This window comes from Oncorhynchus gorbuscha, linkage group LG17, assembly GCF_021184085.1.
Source record: "Oncorhynchus gorbuscha isolate QuinsamMale2020 ecotype Even-year linkage group LG17, OgorEven_v1.0, whole genome shotgun sequence".
In the NCBI taxonomy this organism is placed as follows: domain Eukaryota; kingdom Metazoa; phylum Chordata; class Actinopteri; order Salmoniformes; family Salmonidae; genus Oncorhynchus; species Oncorhynchus gorbuscha.
Genome location: NC_060189.1, coordinates 30,006,860 through 30,024,297, shown reverse-complemented (window position 1 = coordinate 30,024,297; position 17,438 = coordinate 30,006,860). Strand labels below are relative to the sequence as shown.

Here is a 17,438-nt window from a genome sequence, read left to right as displayed (position 1 = left end):
AATGCAGCTGAGAGAATATTCAACTCACCCACCAGGCTCTCTTCCTATTTGCATATTCCCTTTCTCTGCCTCTCACTCCCTCTTGGTATCTCCCTCACTCACACCGTAGGCGCATTAATAGTAAGTGGTCTAAACTAATCGATTTGAAGAGGACTGAAGGGAGAAATTAATAAACAGTAAACCATCTCTCCCTCCAGAGAGAGCCTCGTTCGTCCCAGCCCGACCAGGCGATCAAGAACATGCCGGAGATGGCCAACCTGGTGTACAACATGTACATACACATGATCCAGAGCACCCAGCAGTACAGACAGGTAACTACTGACCCAGCTACACCCAGCAGTACAGACTGGTAACTACTGACCTTGCTACACCCAGCAGTACAGACAGGTAACTACTGACCCCGCTACACCCAGCAGTACAGACAGGTAACTACTGACCCGCTACACCCAGCAGTACAGACAGGTAACTACTGACCCCGCTACACCCAGCAGTACAGACGGGTAACTACTGACCCCGCTACACCCAGCAGTACAGACAGGTAACTACTGACCCCGCTACACCCAGCAGTACAGGCAGGTAACTACTGACCCAGCTACACCCAGCAGTACAGACTGGTAACTACTGACCTCGCTACACCCAGAAATACAGACTGGTAACTGGTGACCTCACTACACCCAGCAGTACAGACAGGTAACTACTGACCCCGCTACACCCGGCAGTACAGACTGGTAACTGGTGACCTCGCTACACCCAGCAGTACAGACAGGTAACTACTGACCTCGCTACACCCAGCAGTACAGACTGGTAACTACTGACCTCGCTACACCCAGCAGTACAGACTGGTAACTACTGACCTCTCTACACCCAGAAATACAGACAGATAACTGGTGACCTCACTGCACCCAGCAGTACAGACAGACGGGTAACTACCATAGTACACCAGCAATTGGAAAGACAAGGCTAGCTCTCCAATTACAGACTGAGTACAGGCTAATAGTCCAGCTATGAAAGGCTAGGCTAGCTCCTCAAGCACAGACTGAGTACAGGCTAATAGTCCAGCTATGAAAGGCTAGGCTACAGGCTAACTCGGTTAACAGTGAAATGCTAGCTCTCCAATTACAGACTGAGTACAGGCTAATAGTCCAGCTATGAAAGGCTAGGCTAGCTCGTCAAGCACACACTGAGTACAGGCTAATAGTCCAGCTATGAAAGGCTAGGCTAGCTCCTCAAGCACAGGCTGAGTACAGGCTAATAGTCCAGCTATGAAATGCTAGGCTAGCTCCTCAAGCACAGGCTGAGTACAGGCTAATAGTCCAACAGTGAAATGCTAGGCTAGCTCCTCAAGCACAGACTGAGTACAGGCTAATAGTCCAACAGTGAAATGCTAGGCTAGCTCCTCAAGCACAGACTGAGTACAGGCTAATAGTCCAGCTATGAAAGGCTAGCTCCCCAATGTCACATCAGTTTATTTACCCACACCTGAGACCACTGGTTCTCACAAACACACCTGCTCCAATGTAACCTCTTACAGTAATTCATTCAGGTCTTCAGTATCATTATCCCTCATCTGTTTTTAGGTTCTGTATTTTGTAAAACTTTAATGCAGTGGTGGAAATAGGTCAGATGTAAGAGAATTGTTTTAGTTCTGCATGCTGAGCCTTAACAGGGCACGAGCCTAACATTTTAGATGAGGGAACCAGAATGAGTTTTAATTAAGAGAGCAGTGCATTCTTTTGTTTGACACCGTGGGGAGTGGAGGATAAAGGAGGGGGGAGGGATGATAACGAGTGACTCTAAGCTACCCCACCCCTCTCTCATCCCCCGCCTAAAGTGGCAGGGCTGCAGTGGAGAGGGAACTTTTGTTTTCCGAACATAACAGGGAGACATGTGCCCCTCCCTAACCTGTCCCTAAGGCATGTGCATGGATTCTGTCCTCAACCAGAGAGCGCAAGGGAAGGAAGGAATGAGAGCAAAAGCGATAGAGACAGGAGGAAATAGGGAGAGGGGGGGATGGGACGAGCAGTGATAGAAATTCTTTGTACAGCATGGAAAATCTGTTAGCATCTTGTCTATGACATTTTGTCATGAATTCAAGATATGATGAACATTTTTCATAAATGTAGGAATTATATGGTGACACCCATACACCCACATTTCTCACCTTCCTCTCTTTCCCTGTGTTCTCTTCCATGCCCAGCAACAGCAGAAGCTCCTGCCTCCCCCTCGGCAGACACAGGCAGAGGAGGACCAATCCGAGCCCCCAGTTGAAGTGGAGAACCAGGAAGAGACCCCAGTTGAAGTGGAGAACAAGGAAGAGACACCAGTTGAAGTGGAGAACCAGGAAGAGACACCGATGGAGCAGGAGCCCTCCGGGGAGGCCGGCACAGAGAAGACCCCACAGGAGACACCAGAGAAGGTGCAAGAGGAGCACCCCAAAATGCCAGAGCACCCTGGCCGAGATAGCGACAGTGATGGAGAGGAGAGTGACGAAGCGGAAGCACCTTAAGGTGGTGCTTCTCTGTGGGCCTTTGCACTGCTTTATGTGCCCATAGATGGGGCCAGAACTGGAGAGCTTGGAGCGAAAATGATTATCCTGTTTTAGAATTATTTTTCTACTGAAGCCGTGAAGATGTCTTGAAGCCTTGAGGATAATGTTTAATTTGATTTTCTGAAATGGTCTGTTTTGTAATCTGTACTTTTGTATTAAAATAATTCTCAATGTGAATGCAGTCTTGAGTTTTTAAATTTTCTACATACATTTGCAGACACCCAGCCATCCTATTTCAAATCTCCCTATCATGTTACTCTTCCAGTCTACACACTCCCGTTCTGCCCCGCCCTCAGACAGCGTCACTGTCACCTGTCAATCTGATTGGCTCGCCCAATAGCGACTGGACAAGCTGCCACTAAGCTGGATTTATAGGTCAGTCACCGTGCACATGAAGCCATGGGGGGAGAGAAGCCGGTACATCAGACATACTCTATCACTCACAACTCCACTCAAATCATCAGTGTCCATATCCGTATTTGGAAACAAATGGTCACAGTGGCATACAGTTCACTGAGATGTTGGTGGTGGATTAGAGCCTACCCTTCCCTGAATCCCTAGTTCTAGCCTCATTGGTCCTGGTAGTGTAAAGAGGCCACAGCCTGCAGGCTCACAACACACTTGGAATTTAGACGTTATCATGCACCAGAGGTTAACTAGCTGTTACATGCGTCAGGCTAGCCTGTAACCCTCTCCCCAAGCAACACCCCCACTGTCTGAGAGGAGAGATCGCATCCATAGCTGCTCAAGTCACAGTACAGTCGTGATTCAACCGACCTGAACGCAGCCAAGCTGGAGAACCCGTATTGCTTAGATTCAGGGAAATGGTTATCATTGAGAGCAATGTATGTAACCCGATTTATACAGTTTTGTTTCAGTGTACAGGTGTCCTCTTCAAAGGCTGTTTAGACATTCAAAACATGTTAATGTTTGATTTCAAAGCCTCTGCGACATCAAAGCAGATTTACTCTAGTCAGCCTAGAATAGATATATCTTATGTGTCAGTTATACACTGAGTGTACAAAACATTAGGAACACCTGCTCTTTCCATGACATAGCTTTCACCTGGTCAGTCTATGATCCCTTATTGATCTCGCTTGTTAAATCTACTTCAATCAGTATAGATGAAGAGGAGACCGGTTAAAGAAGCATTGAGACATGGATTGTGTATGTGTGCCATTCATAAGGTGAATGGGCAAGACAAAAAAAATTGCCTTTTGAACAGGGTATGGTGCCAGGCGCACCGGTTTGAGTGTGTCAAGAACTGCAACGTTGCTGGGTCTTTCACGGTCAACAGTTTCCCATGTGTATCAAGAATGGTCCACTACCCAAAGGACATCCAGCCAACATGACACAAATGTGGGAAGCATTAGAGTCAACAAGGGCCAGCATCCCTGTGGAACGCTTTTGACACCTAGTCCATGTCCCGATTTAATGAGGCTGTTCTGAGGGCAAAAGGGGTGCTCAATATTAGGAAGGTGTTCCTAATGTTTTGTACACAGTTTAAATCACAATCCATAAACAATTACAGGGTTAAATAATTCAATTATTTGCATGATAAATATCCCCTTACAACTAGACTTGTCCCATAAATTCCCAGATTCTTCTCTGCATTGGTTCTGCATGTGCAGTGCAACAACCTTTTTAAACCCACAACAACCATGTTTTTTTAAATTGAGCAACTGGTCCATGAATGCACACATTGTGTCATAGCCTCCCTCTAGAAAACCAATTATCTTTATCTCCAGCTGTCCTCCCTGGCACTCCGTTTCCCTTAGCAGAGCCTACCTTGTTGCAGTAAATTAGCGTTAACTGGGAGGAAGAGGCCACTCATACAGACTGACTTGACTTTGGCAGCTCCAAGCAGGAACTAAACTGAGACTGAGGGGATATCCATTCCACAGGCAAGGAGGAAAAACAGACTCGCACTTTCTCAAAGAACTCTCAAACTTCCCACATCTGAAGGTGAACATGTCTTTTATACTCACTCCACAGGTACTCTCCACAATATGGCTTTACATAGCTCTACTTCGCAGTGCTCAATGGCTTTCTACTTGTTAACCGTTAACTGCCATTGGTTGATGTGTCACTAACTGCATGCAGTATAACAGTGCTGTATGCATTTGTGTGTGTGCAGAGGAAGTACTGTGACTGCACTTCTCTACGTCTTTTAAGAGTCTTTGTAGACGGTGAATTTAAAAGGCAAAAAGGTATGACGGTAAACTGTTAGATATGATTTGATGCTGTGTACTTTTCTGTTCTCAGGATGTTCTTCAGGTTAAATGTTTTCATATTGCTTCAAAATATGAAAGCAACTTTTTATTGCTCATTTTATCCTAAATGGTTGAAATAGTCAATGAATCCTGGGAAAAGAGTTGGGTTTTTTTTGGAATGCTAATATTGTCTCGTGTTTTTAATGCACTGTAAAGGGCATTCCCTGAAGCACGAGACAACCACGAGATTAACCAGTGCAGCTGATCTCATCACACGGTCTGTCTCGCTAAAACAGGATATTACACAGAACAGACAAGGAAGTGGGGAGGAAAGTGTACAATACCTCAGAAAACTGAAATAGCCTTGCTAATGGATCTGATCGTTGGCTTTTGAACAAGTCCGTCTGACAGCTCCTACTTCAGCTACTGAGCTCTGGGAAGATTTTCTTTTAGATACGACCACAGATTGAATAAAATGTTAAACTTTTTGCGTCTGCGGTTAAAGACCAATGAGTGTTATACACACTGACTGCATAAGAATCCTTAGTGCTTGCTGTTCACTGCCACTTTGAGCAGTGTCAGGTCCACTAAATCTTCTGTAGGGTAGGCGTAGACTCCCTGTTGACCCCAGTGGGTAGGGACCGTGGTGGTAGCGGGGAGTGTCAAGTACATCCACATCAACTGGGCCGGCGCATTCAATATGATCAACTCCAATTACAGATGGGAGTGTCACAGAGTTTATATCCTCTGATTAAATCACCATAGATAGGACCCGATACACTGGGTATCTAATCTGAAGTCTGGGAGCCATTGATATTTGTATGGGTGATGTATAGATGGGATTATGCAAATCTAATCATCTGAAGGGATATTAATCGTTTTTGATCACATGGGGAGTGGAACAGCTCTGGCAAAATAAACACTAAGGTTTCCTTATTCTTTTGATGAGAAATCAATACAATAGATTTCTACAATTGGCTTCATTCTGTCAACTCTGCAAATTCCATCTTTGTGTGATGCAGGTTGCCTAATGTTTTATATTCGTGATTGATTTGTTAACGGAATGAAAAATGTAAATATTTTCCCCCTTCTCTTCTTCTCTTTCTCCCAGACTAGGATGGCCAGTTGCGGGTCGTGTTTCTGGAGCATTGTGTGGCTGGTGATTTTACTGATCATAGGCTGGCCCCTCAGTATCTTACTCGGGGGGCTCTATGGCCTCGTCACCCCACTGACCACCTGCGTGGGCCTGGACCGCCTGTCAGACCTGCTCCTGGAGGGGGCCAACCTGGGTCGGACCTGTGCCCAGAACATGAAACACGGCAAGGCAGTGTGCTGAGACCAGTCCTGGTCCTGACTGCTGGTTCTGGTCACGTCACCGTGGAAACAAATGTTTCCTTCACAGAGGAAGAGTTACTGTTCATGCCAAAGGCCATTGTGTTATTGTTCGTCTTGTCACGTTATTGAGGTGTTAATATAAGTTCAAAGCCAAAACTTCACTTCCCAAACATTTAACAAAATGATTATACTCGCTCTATAAAATTGTTAACAGTGGATGTTCTTTTTTTTGTTTGGGTTTGTCTATTCTACAACTTGAAATACAGATATTTTGTATTCATAGCCTGAATTTGCTGATTTTAGTTCATGATGACATCCTGCACAGGGCAGAGAAGAATGTTCTACAGCTTAACTTTAACAATAGAGCAGTTATGGATTTAAACTTATAAAGTGATACAATTTTTTTGAACTTACATAGTGTTTCTTGATCGAATTGTCATTAGACCGAAAATAAAATGTCTGCCTGCCTCTATTTTACATAGGAATATCTCTGCCTTGTCAATCCTCAGAAACATTTTCAGACTGAAGTGGAAGATTTACATTGCAACTCATCAGCGTTTCTTTGCTTATAGGGAAGGTTTTGGTGTGAACTTGTTAGATGATGAGAACAGATGAAAATCAGGATGAAGTCCTGTAACATATTTTGATGCACTGTGAATGTCAGATACACTAGGCTGTCCCTCAATGAAGTGCTGAGATGTATGGGTCTATCAGCAATCATAAAAGTTCAACTTCGACCCTTAACGTGAAATGCAGACATTGCAGAATTCAGTAACTGAGGATAAGATGTAAGAATAAGCATTACCTCTCTAAACTATGATAGTTTGACATTTTTAATTGCGTATTTGCGAATTCAAATTCTCAGGAAGGATTACCTTATGTCACCTTTCAATGGTCTTTATTTTTTCTCAAACTATGTGATTTGGATCTGTCCTTATAGAACAGACGAAGTTCCTTCTCTCAGTGAATGTCAGCATCACCTTGACTTTTGCTTAAAAAAGCCCATTCTGGCACCATAGTTCAGCAAGCTATTGAAAGGTCCACCAGAGATGCCATCCTTTCATCCCTTCGTACTCTCATGCAATTGGGACATTGAAGAGATGAAACTTGAAAAATAGCTCCAGTTCAAAGGAAATGCACAGAGAACACAAGGTCAGAGGGGAGAAAGAGAGTGGAACATTCCAACTTTTCAAGCACATCTATCAGGAAGTTGACTTTTGCGAAACCTGCTTCATGCTTAAACCATTCATCATGGACAAATCCCCTTTCAAGAATAAAAGCCAGAGTAAATGCACACTGAAGGATGATGCATTTAAATGAATTGCAGAGCTATAAAAGTCAAATTGAAACAGTGGGTTATGCTGGCATGAGTAAAACACATTTTTGGTAAATTCCTCTATTGTGCTAGATGAAGTACCTTTATAGTTTTTGTCTCCTTAAAGTTCTTCCCCATCTTGACACAATGCCATGTCATTAACTTCAAAAAATAGCACAGGTTCCAATACTTTAAAATCCCTAATAGGATTTAACCAAAACACTCCTGCTGAGTGTAGCCTTTGCCATTACCAAAACCAGGGGAGCTATATGCATTTGTAGATTAAACTATTCAAATGTAATTAATGAAAAAGGTGTATTTTTTTCAAAGCACTATTTAAACTCATTTTCTCGCTCTCACTTTTGACTAATACACATTGTGACAATAATTCTCTAATACTTTTTATATGGGGAATTATAATCTTTGCAAAAATTCCTTTGAAAAAAAGATGGATGCTTCCCAAAATCTTAGTGAAATATTTATGCGGGTGCCATATGAGACCTAGTTGGGTTGATTTTTTTTCTCCCAAAAGTCCTGGGGGCAGAAAACAACTTGCCAAAAACCGCCTGATTTTAAGTTTGTCTTTTTTCCATCTCCCAGAAGTCTTGGCAGGGGATGAGGCTTGGTTGGCTGGAACAGCCAAGGCAAGCTGACAGCGTCTTGCTGAGAGGCTGCATGTGAGAGGAAGCGAGAGAGAAGGAGGCGGGGTAGAGAGCAAAGGAGAGAGAAAGATAGGGAAGGGGAAGACAGAGAGGGGAGATGGAAGAGAAAAAGGAGGGAGGAAGAGCGAGAAAGAGAAAGAAGCTGAGAGAAAGATAAAGGAGAGAGAGGGAAGAGATTCGGCTGGGCTGGTGAATATTTTTTGGGGGGTGTGAGATTGGGGATGGAAAAAGACCGGCGTGCCTCGCTGGGAGGAAACCTGGGTGGCTCAGAGAGAGGATATATGTGTCTCAGCATCCAATTAACCCCATACTGCTTTGTAATTTCACCCTCTCACACACACACAAATACAGGGATACTCCTGTACTGTTAACTCAGGGAATGTCAAAGTTGGCCACCTTTCAAAGGGAGAGGAGAGTGGTACACTAAACTGTGTCCGTGCAGTACGTAAACAAGAGCTCACAAACTCATCGCAAATGGGGTTTGCTTGTGCTGATGGTCGTCTTTATACTGTAGTAATGTATCTTGTGAACCTGTGTGTTATTAATGTGTAATAATTAAGCATTAAGGCATGGGGAGGCCTTACGCCACAGCTAAGGTTTCTTATGCACGACGCAATGTGAAATGCCTGGATACAGCCCTTAGCTGTGGTATATTGGCCATATATCACAAACCCTTGAGTTACAGCATTAAATTAAAGCAGTAAAAATACATGTCTTGTCATACCTGTGGCATACCACAGCTGTCAGCCAATCAGCATTCAGGGCTTGAGTCCTGGTTCGAGCCCTGAATGCTGATTGGCTGACAGCCATGGTATATCAGACCGTATACCATGGGTATGACAAAATATTTATTTTTACTGCTATAATTACGTTGGTAACCAGTTCATAATAGCAGTAAGACACCTCTGGGGTTTGTGATATATGGCCAAGCACTCCGCATTGTGTCATGGATAAGAATAGCCCTAAGCTGTGGTATATTAGCCATATACCACACCTCCTCGGGCTTTATTGCTTAATTATACAGTTGAAGTCGGAAGTTTACATACACCTTAGCCAAATACATTTAAACTCAGTTTTTCACAATTCCTGACATTTAATCCATGTAAAAATAGGTCAGTTAGGATCACCACTTTATAATAAGAATGTGAAATGTCAGAATAATACTAGAGAATGATTTATTTCAGCTTTTATTTCTTTCATCACATTCTCAGGGGATTCAGAAGTTTACATACACTCAATTAGTATTTGCTAGGATTGTCTTTAAATTATTTAACTTGGGTCAAACGTTAAGGGTAGCCTTCCACAAGCTTCCCACAATAAGTTGGGTGAATTTTGGCCCATTCCTCCTGACAGAGCTGGTGTAACTGAGTCAGGTTTGTAGGCCTCCTTGCTCGCACGTGCTTTTTCAGTTCTGCCCACACATTTTCTATAGGATTGAGCAAAGCACCCCCACAACATGATGCTGCCACCCCCGTGCTTCACCGTTGGGATGGTGTTCTTCGGCTTGCAAGCGTCCCTCTTTTTCTTCCAAACATAATGATGGTCATTATGACCAAACAGTTTTATTTTTGTTTCATCAGACAAGAGGACATTTCTCCAAAAAGTACAATCTTTGTCCCCATGTGCAGTTGCAAACCGTAGTCTGGCTTTTTTTTATGGAGGTTTTGGAGCAGTGGCTTCTTCAAGGCTGAGCAGCCTTTCAGGTTATGTGGATATTGGAACCGTACCTGTTTCCTCCAGCATCTTCACAAGGTCCTTTGCTGTTGTTCTGGGATTGATTTGCGCTTTTCCACCAAACTAAGTTCATCTCTAGGAGACAGAATGTGTCTCCTTCCTGAGCGGTATGATGGCTGTATGGTCTCATGGTGTTTATACTTATTTGTGGAGTGGTTGAAAAACGAGTTTTAATGACTCCAACCTAAGTGTATGTAAACTTCCGACTTCAACTGTATACCCGGAGGTTTGAGCCCTGAATGCTGATTGGCTGAAAGCTGTCACAACGCAACACAGGGTGCCTGATTACAGCCCTTAGCCGTGGTATATTGGCCATATACCACAAGCCCCCGAGGTGCATTATTGCTATTATAAACTGGTTACCAAAGTAATTCGATTTTTTTTAAATGGTCATACCACATGGTCTGATACACCACCATAAGAATAGCCCTTAGCCATGGTATATTAGCCATATACCACACCTCCTCGGGCCTTATTTCTTCATTATAATACGTGCAGAACATACATTATGTAAGCATTAACTGTATGTAAACTATAGGTTTAATTTAAGATGGTGAATGTTTACAAAGTATGAATCACGACAAGCTGTGAGCTTTGAACACGCTGTCTGGAAATTAGTTCAGAATTATACAATACATTCTTGGTCTTATTCCCGATTAGCTTTTCCTTGTCAACCTGCTTTTCTCTTACTTGATGAATATGGATGCTGTTGTAGGCATGCCAGTCCTTTCATATTTAATAAATAGGCTTGTTTTGGTGGACTGCACTTGGGGTGAGGATCTGTTTATCGTTCTATCTATCCAAGATCATAACATCAAAACATGATTTATTCATTTTATGCAAATATTACCTTGGTAAAAAAAAGCTCATCAGTTACTTATTCTGTTCAGTGCTTCGCTTATCTACGCTTTTAAACACGTTCATTGATTTCATTTCCACATGTGAAAATGTGTTGCAATCATCCAATGTGTGTTGTTCATAGCAGCCCAAAGACCATGGTGCACCCAGTACCTTCTCCAGGTTAGAAGGCCTGAAGCAAAAACATGTCCAAGACAATCCAGTTGCTTCTCAGTTCAGAGTTGTGTGGTAAAGAACAACATGCTTTCATAGCATATGTTGTGAACCAGTTTTGATTAACTGTTAAAAAACTGAAACACAGTGAGTTGCATCTTATGAAACCAATCTTGCTCAATCTATTGTGAAAGCACATTTAAAGCATTACGCAAAAAGGTGTCCTTCAGGGGTGTGAATTGGGGCCTTTACATTTGTTTATTATTAGTAGTAATTCCCAATGGAAATCAAATAGACTCACTTTTGCTCCACAGTTTTGCCCGTATGATTGTGGTTTCAGTCCTAATTTTTTAAATTGTTTCTCCTTCAGGGGTGTGTGATTAAGAAGATGGCACAGGAACTATGATAGTGTCATGTTTATTTAGCCTCAATGACTACTGCTAATGTGACAATCTCAGTATGTGAATATTTGAGCAGCTTCCAAAGTGTCTCTTCCCCTCACTCTGGCACTGCCATCCTCCAGACAGGTTGTGTGTTATCATACCCTTCTCCACTCAGAAAGGATTTTTCAGACTAGGATAATAATTCAGTTTAGCCAAACTAAACAGGGGTTCATATGTTCATAGCAAGACAACAATGTTTGGAAACAGGGGCAGAATGATGAGGAAAGCAGGCCAAGGCCAGCATTCATTATGTAATGTAAAAACAAAGAGTAACAACAAGAGGGCTATGGCTTGGGGTAGGGTGACAGCAGCATATGATTCATGGCTAGTTGTGCCCTTTTGAGTTTCTTCCTTGTGGTTGATCCCTCCAATGCTCTCAGCCAGTGTTATTTTAGACCAACTTGTTCTTTCTCTGTTTCAAGAGCACAGGCAGTGTCATCTGAAATCTGTAATGTCTTGTCCTTTCAACAAAATATGAAATTATAGTTCACCACACACAAACTGGTGGTCATGAAAGGAACACGTGTTTCTTCTGTTCTGATGGGTAATTGTCAATTCAAAGGCATCCCAAACTTATTTGCTACCATTAAATATAAATACATGATTGAAATTGCAGACGGAATGAGTACAGAATTATGCAAATGCTGTTGGCATATAGCCATTATATCACAGCTATCAATAATAATCGAAACGCCTATTTTAGAAAATGATTTACTCAATAACAATAAATAATGCATTATGGTTATTGCAATGGTTATTGATTTATGCAAATCCAATCACCCAAATGTATGAGTTCCACAATTGAAATATCAATTTCTTCTTGGAAACAGACATTAACTAGACAGGCCACGTAGGCCTATACAAAGAAAACAGGTTCAACTGAATCATTTATTTTACAACTTCAATTTTGTGCTGCTGCTTCACACTGCCTCAAGGACTGACCTCACCCTCTGCTTAAAGAGAATCCAGAATGGTGGGGTTTGGAATTTCTATTCTTAATCATGGAAAACAGCTGTTGTAGCCAGCTGTGTGGCACAAGTGGTCTCCCCATATGCTGGTCCACTGTTTCATCCCATCTTAATGTCTATTGTCTGGGAATTGTTACTACTGTAACCTATAACAAGCTTCTTGGCATTTTCCATAGGCCTCTGTAAAATCGATGTGCAATCGAACTAGTAGCCCATCCTTGTACCACCTGGAATTAAACGTGTTATCATTATAATCAATCAGCCAATCAATGAATCAATGCTAGAATCTGCTTAATTTCCCAGAGAATAGGATCAATAGAACAATGTTCTGGGAACTTGCAGCCACAAGATGTCAACTAAGATGTCATTTTAACAATAAGGAATCAATGACTTCACAGTCTTTAATGGACAGGCTGTTTATTTCAGTCGTTGTACTTTAACCTGGTATTTGACATCTGTTGGAAACAGAGTTGTGAGTAGCCCAGTGGAGGCTGGTGGGAGGAGCTATAGGAGGTCTGGCTCACTGTAATGGCTGGAATGGAATTATTGGAACAGAGTCAAACATGTGGTTTACCATATGTTTGATACTGTTCGATTAATTCCATTCCAGCCTTTACAATTAGCCTGTCCTCCTATAGCTCATCTCACTAGCCTCCTCTGCTGTTGCCTATTGTCCGGCTGACCCGCATTGTCTAGCTGCCCTCATCTTCCTCCCTACATGGGCGTCGGGCAAGGATGCCGCGTGCGGGACTCCCCTCTCCTCACCATTCCATGAATGGGCACGCGCTTATCAATGGTGCGAGGGCTACCAAATAAGGAGAAGGTAGCGCACACTGTCAGAGTATAAACTGGCGCGTCCTCGCAGCTCCTTGCCCCTGGTTGTGCCCTCAAGGTCCAGCGCACGGTGCTGATCTGGTGAGTAGCGCTAGTTTCATCAGCTCTTCCTCTTGAGTCATGAGTGAGAAATTACACGTGTTTTGGAATTACCTCGGAGGACTACAATTATGCTAACCCGACTGGAAAGATTCTGAATGGAATGCTCTCGTCCGCAACTAACCAACTCGCAACCGGTCACTGGAATTGCGTCAAAGATACACATTTTTCTCCGTACACTAATTCCACGTTTTTCGGGCCGCACACATTTTTATTTTTCAAATTTCATTGTCCCGCGTTTGACGCGTGGTTATTGTATACAGACCGTGGATTATAGATGGGGACATGGTGTGCCAAGTAACAAATTCTGATGTAGTAGTAGGCTACTACATTACCACAATGTGAGCTGCATTAACAAGTCAAAATAAGTCCAAAGTGGTTGGCATGAAGCATTTGTACAAATAGTCACTAACCATTAACATTCGGAATTACAACCACAAATACTTGCTAAACTAGGGTCCTCTATAAAATGGATTGACTGAAGAGTAAATCATGTCAAATCAGTATATGATAGTTGCATCCACCCCTTATTTCAACTGATATGATTCAACTAACAAACCTGCAGTAAACATTGTTCTAAAATATAATGCCCATATATAGCCTAGCATTAACACTTTCAGTTCAGTTGCCGTATATGCATAATTCATAGCTCAGTTGATTGGAGCATGGTGCATTGATTGTGCCACATAGTCCAAGCTTAAAATTGTGTGCAAAATGACCATATTAATTTGCTGTTACAGTCAAAGCTGACACCATGTGCGACGACGAGGAGACGACCGCTTTGGTGTGTGACAACGGCTCTGGCCTGGTAAAGGCCGGCTTCGCTGGAGATGATGCACCGCGCGCTGTCTTCCCATCCATCGTGGGTCGCCCACGTCACCAGGTAGAGTACTTCACCTAAAGCTGCTGTGTGAAAACCAAATAAATAGTCAATAAAAAGTGGTTAGGTTATTAATTGTCTGTAAAATCACATCACGTTGGAACCTTGGAGAGCCATGTGTAAATTCCACTCGGAGGCCATATGATAGGCGATCATACTCATACGCCACATTGATTCAGACCTATCCTTGCGTCTTCTCAGGGCGTCATGGTCGGTATGGGTCAGAAAGATTCCTACGTTGGTGACGAGGCCCAGAGCAAGAGGGGTATCCTGACCCTGAAGTACCCCATTGAGCATGGCATCATCACCAACTGGGACGACATGGAGAAGATCTGGCATCACACCTTCTACAACGAGCTGCGCGTTGCCCCCGAGGAGCACCCCACTCTGCTGACAGAGGCTCCCCTCAACCCCAAAGCCAACAGAGAGAAGATGACCCAGATCATGTTTGAGACCTTCAACGTCCCCGCCATGTACGTGGCCATCCAGGCGGTGCTGTCCCTTTACGCATCTGGACGTACCACAGGTATGATGGATAGATAAGTAGTCTTCAGCCATGACCTCCTGAACGGTCTTGTTCAATGCTAACATCTATCACCACACTTTTTCAGGTATTGTCTTGGACTCTGGTGATGGCGTGACCCACAACGTGCCCATCTATGAGGGTTATGCTCTGCCCCATGCCATCATGCGTCTGGATCTGGCCGGTCGCGACCTCACAGACTACCTCATGAAGATCCTGACCGAGCGTGGCTACTCTTTCGTAACTACTGGTACGCACCGGACATGGGCAATATTAACCGCATGAGGAATGACAAAAAGCATGATATTTGGCAAAAAAATGATATGCCATTGGGGCCTCCCAAGTGGTGCAGTGGTCTGTGCCACTAGAGATTCTGGGTTCGAGTCCAGGATCTGTCGCAGCCGGACTCGACCAGGAGACCCATGGGACGGCGCACAATTGGCCCAGCGTCGTCCAGGTTAGGTTAGGATTTGGCCGGCAGGGATGTCCTTGTCCCATCGCACACTAGCGACTCCTGTGTCGGACCGGGCTCTGTGCCCGCTGACACGGTCTTCAGGTGTATGGGTTTTCCTCCGATACATTGTTGCGGCAGGCTTCCGGGTTAAGTGGGCATTGTGTCAAGAAGCAGTGCGGCTTGGTTGGGCTCTCGACCTTCGCCTCTCCCGAGTCCGTACCAGTTGGATACCACAAAAATGGGGAGAAAAAGGGGCACATTTTTTTGTTAAACAAAATCATAAAAGTAAAATGAAAATATTTTTTCCAGTAACAATCAAATGCATCACTTGAAACCCAACAGCTGAGCATGAGATAGTTCGTGACATCAAGGAGAAGCTGTGCTACGTGGCTCTAGACTTCGAGAACGAGATGGCCACCGCTGCCTCCTCCTCATCCCTGGAGAAGAGCTACGAGTTGCCCGACGGACAGGTCATCACCATCGGTAACGAGAGGTTCCGTTGTCCCGAGACTCTCTTCCAGCCCTCCTTCATTGGTGCGTATTACTGATCTCCCCAGCCGTTGTTATATTGCACACGGTTATCTTGAGATAATCATTGTGTAGTAACGTATAAGACTGCTGTGGATTAGTTTAGACTTCGTTAAAGTCATCTATGTGATGTAGGGTAACAGAGCATATGCCTGCGGGTATTTTCACAAAGCAGAATCAATTAATTATCCTGATATCCAGATAGGCTTGACTAAACCCATATTCAGTTTGAGCTTTCATTCATATTTGTATTATGTTTCAATCAAAGGTCTTTCTGTGTGTTAATATACAGTTTGCTGGTTTAGCTGACAAACTTATTGATGCTTCATCTGAAATGCAACCCCAGCATGTGAAGCATGAGCTGTGAATGCTTGTTGAAATACCTACCATAACAAGAGCTTGCAGCTGGTGCTGAGGAGCTGTCCATTTCAGCACCTGTTCACAGCCAACGCTCTAGAGGTTAACTGCCCAACTACTATATTTTCACAGTTGAGGGTCATAACAAGTATAGCCTATTTCTCCAGAGAGGGCTGGCTTAGATGGAAAGATAACATCATTGAGGCATCACTACAGACCCGGGTTCGATCCCAGGCTGTGTTACAGCCGGCTATGACTGGGAGGACCATGAGGCGGCGCACAATTGACCCAGCGTCGTTTGGGATAGAGGAGGGTTTGGCTGGCTGAGATTTCCTTGTCCCATCACACTCTAGTGACTCCTTGTGGCGAACCTGACACCTGCAAGCTGACTTTGATTGCCAGCTGGACGGTGTTTCCTCTGACACATTGGTGCAGCTGGCTTCCGGGTTAAGCAAGCAGTGTGTAAAGAAGGAGTGCGGCTTGGCAGGGACGTGTTTCGGGGGACACATGGCTCTCGAACTTGGCCTCTCGCAAGTCCGTAAAGGAATTGCAGCGATGGACAAGACTGATAACATCATTGTCCTTTGGTAAACAGGTATGGAATCTGCTGGCATTCACGAAACTACCTACAACAGCATCATGAAGTGTGACATCGACATCCGTAAGGACCTGTATGCCAACAACGTTCTGTCTGGTGGTACCACCATGTACCCTGGAATTGCTGACCGTATGCAGAAGGAGATCACAGCTTTGGCCCCTAGCACCATGAAGATTAAGGTAATGTTGATTTAGGCATGCGGTTTTAGGATTGTTCTTTATTTTCAATGTTCTATTGCAATGTATTTCCTAAACGGTTTAGGGCTATGGGGCACAAAACTTTGAAACCCAAAAATGTAACAAAGTCAACTACTTTCCTGCCCATTTGAGGAAATGGTCTATTATGTAGGTTTTATGCACATAGGAACAGAAAATGTTTTTCACTTTATAAAACACCTTGCTATTAGGCTGCTAACCAATGGCAGTATCACTTGTTTGTAGATCATCGCTCCCCCTGAGAGGAAGTATTCTGTGTGGATCGGCGGATCCATCCTGGCCTCCCTTTCCACCTTCCAGCAGATGTGGATCAGCAAGCAGGAATATGACGAGGCTGGCCCCTCCATCGTGCACCGGAAGTGCTTCTAATCATCATGGCCCCTCATCCACCTTCTCCTCCGCCCCACAGTTACCTCTGCGCTCAACGTAACTTTACAGCCCAGGCTCAGGCCCAGGCAGCCTTTCATGTATTGCTCTCATTGACCAGTTTGTTTACTACTCAAGTGCAATGTATATGTGGATATGTATAGGTTCATAAATAAACGAGACCCAGGACTTGCAACACACCTCTTTGTGTCTCATTATGGCTTGCGTTAGATACACTTCAGTTATCCTTATAAGGATAGCCAATATGTTTTAGAGGTCACTTATAAATCATGTTGGGAGAGCATGTTCCTTAATCACAATCGCTTATTGCTTAAACCTATAGGCCTATATGACT

General features: G+C 43.8%; 2 protein-coding genes across 3 annotated transcripts in view; both read left to right on the top strand.

Annotated features, from left to right (window-relative positions):
- aqr (aquarius intron-binding spliceosomal factor) overlaps positions 1-2,725 on the top strand; it is a 63,070-nt gene extending 60,345 nt beyond the window's left edge. The window contains exons 34-35 of the mRNA XM_046308357.1: positions 198-311; positions 2,198-2,725. Of these exons, the coding sequence (XP_046164313.1) occupies positions 198-311; positions 2,198-2,506 (423 nt within the window). The 3' untranslated portion in view covers positions 2,507-2,725. The remainder of the gene's footprint in view (positions 1-197; positions 312-2,197) is intronic.
- Positions 2,726-12,967: 10,242 nt separating this feature from the next.
- LOC124001789 (actin, alpha cardiac muscle 1-like) lies at positions 12,968-17,274 on the top strand. 2 transcript variants are annotated; one of them, XM_046308866.1, is made up of 7 exons: positions 12,968-13,144; positions 13,935-14,045; positions 14,244-14,568; positions 14,654-14,815; positions 15,362-15,553; positions 16,500-16,681; positions 16,943-17,274. In XM_046308866.1, exons 3-7 carry the CDS (start codon positions 14,250-14,252, stop codon positions 17,084-17,086), a joined length of 999 nt encoding a protein of 332 aa, XP_046164822.1. In that variant the 5' UTR covers positions 12,968-13,144; positions 13,935-14,045; positions 14,244-14,249; the 3' UTR covers positions 17,087-17,274. The 2 variants fall into 2 exon arrangements, with proteins under 2 accessions (XP_046164822.1, XP_046164821.1); XM_046308865.1 differs by having other exon boundaries at positions 13,903-14,045.
- Positions 17,275-17,438: the final 164 nt, after the last annotated feature.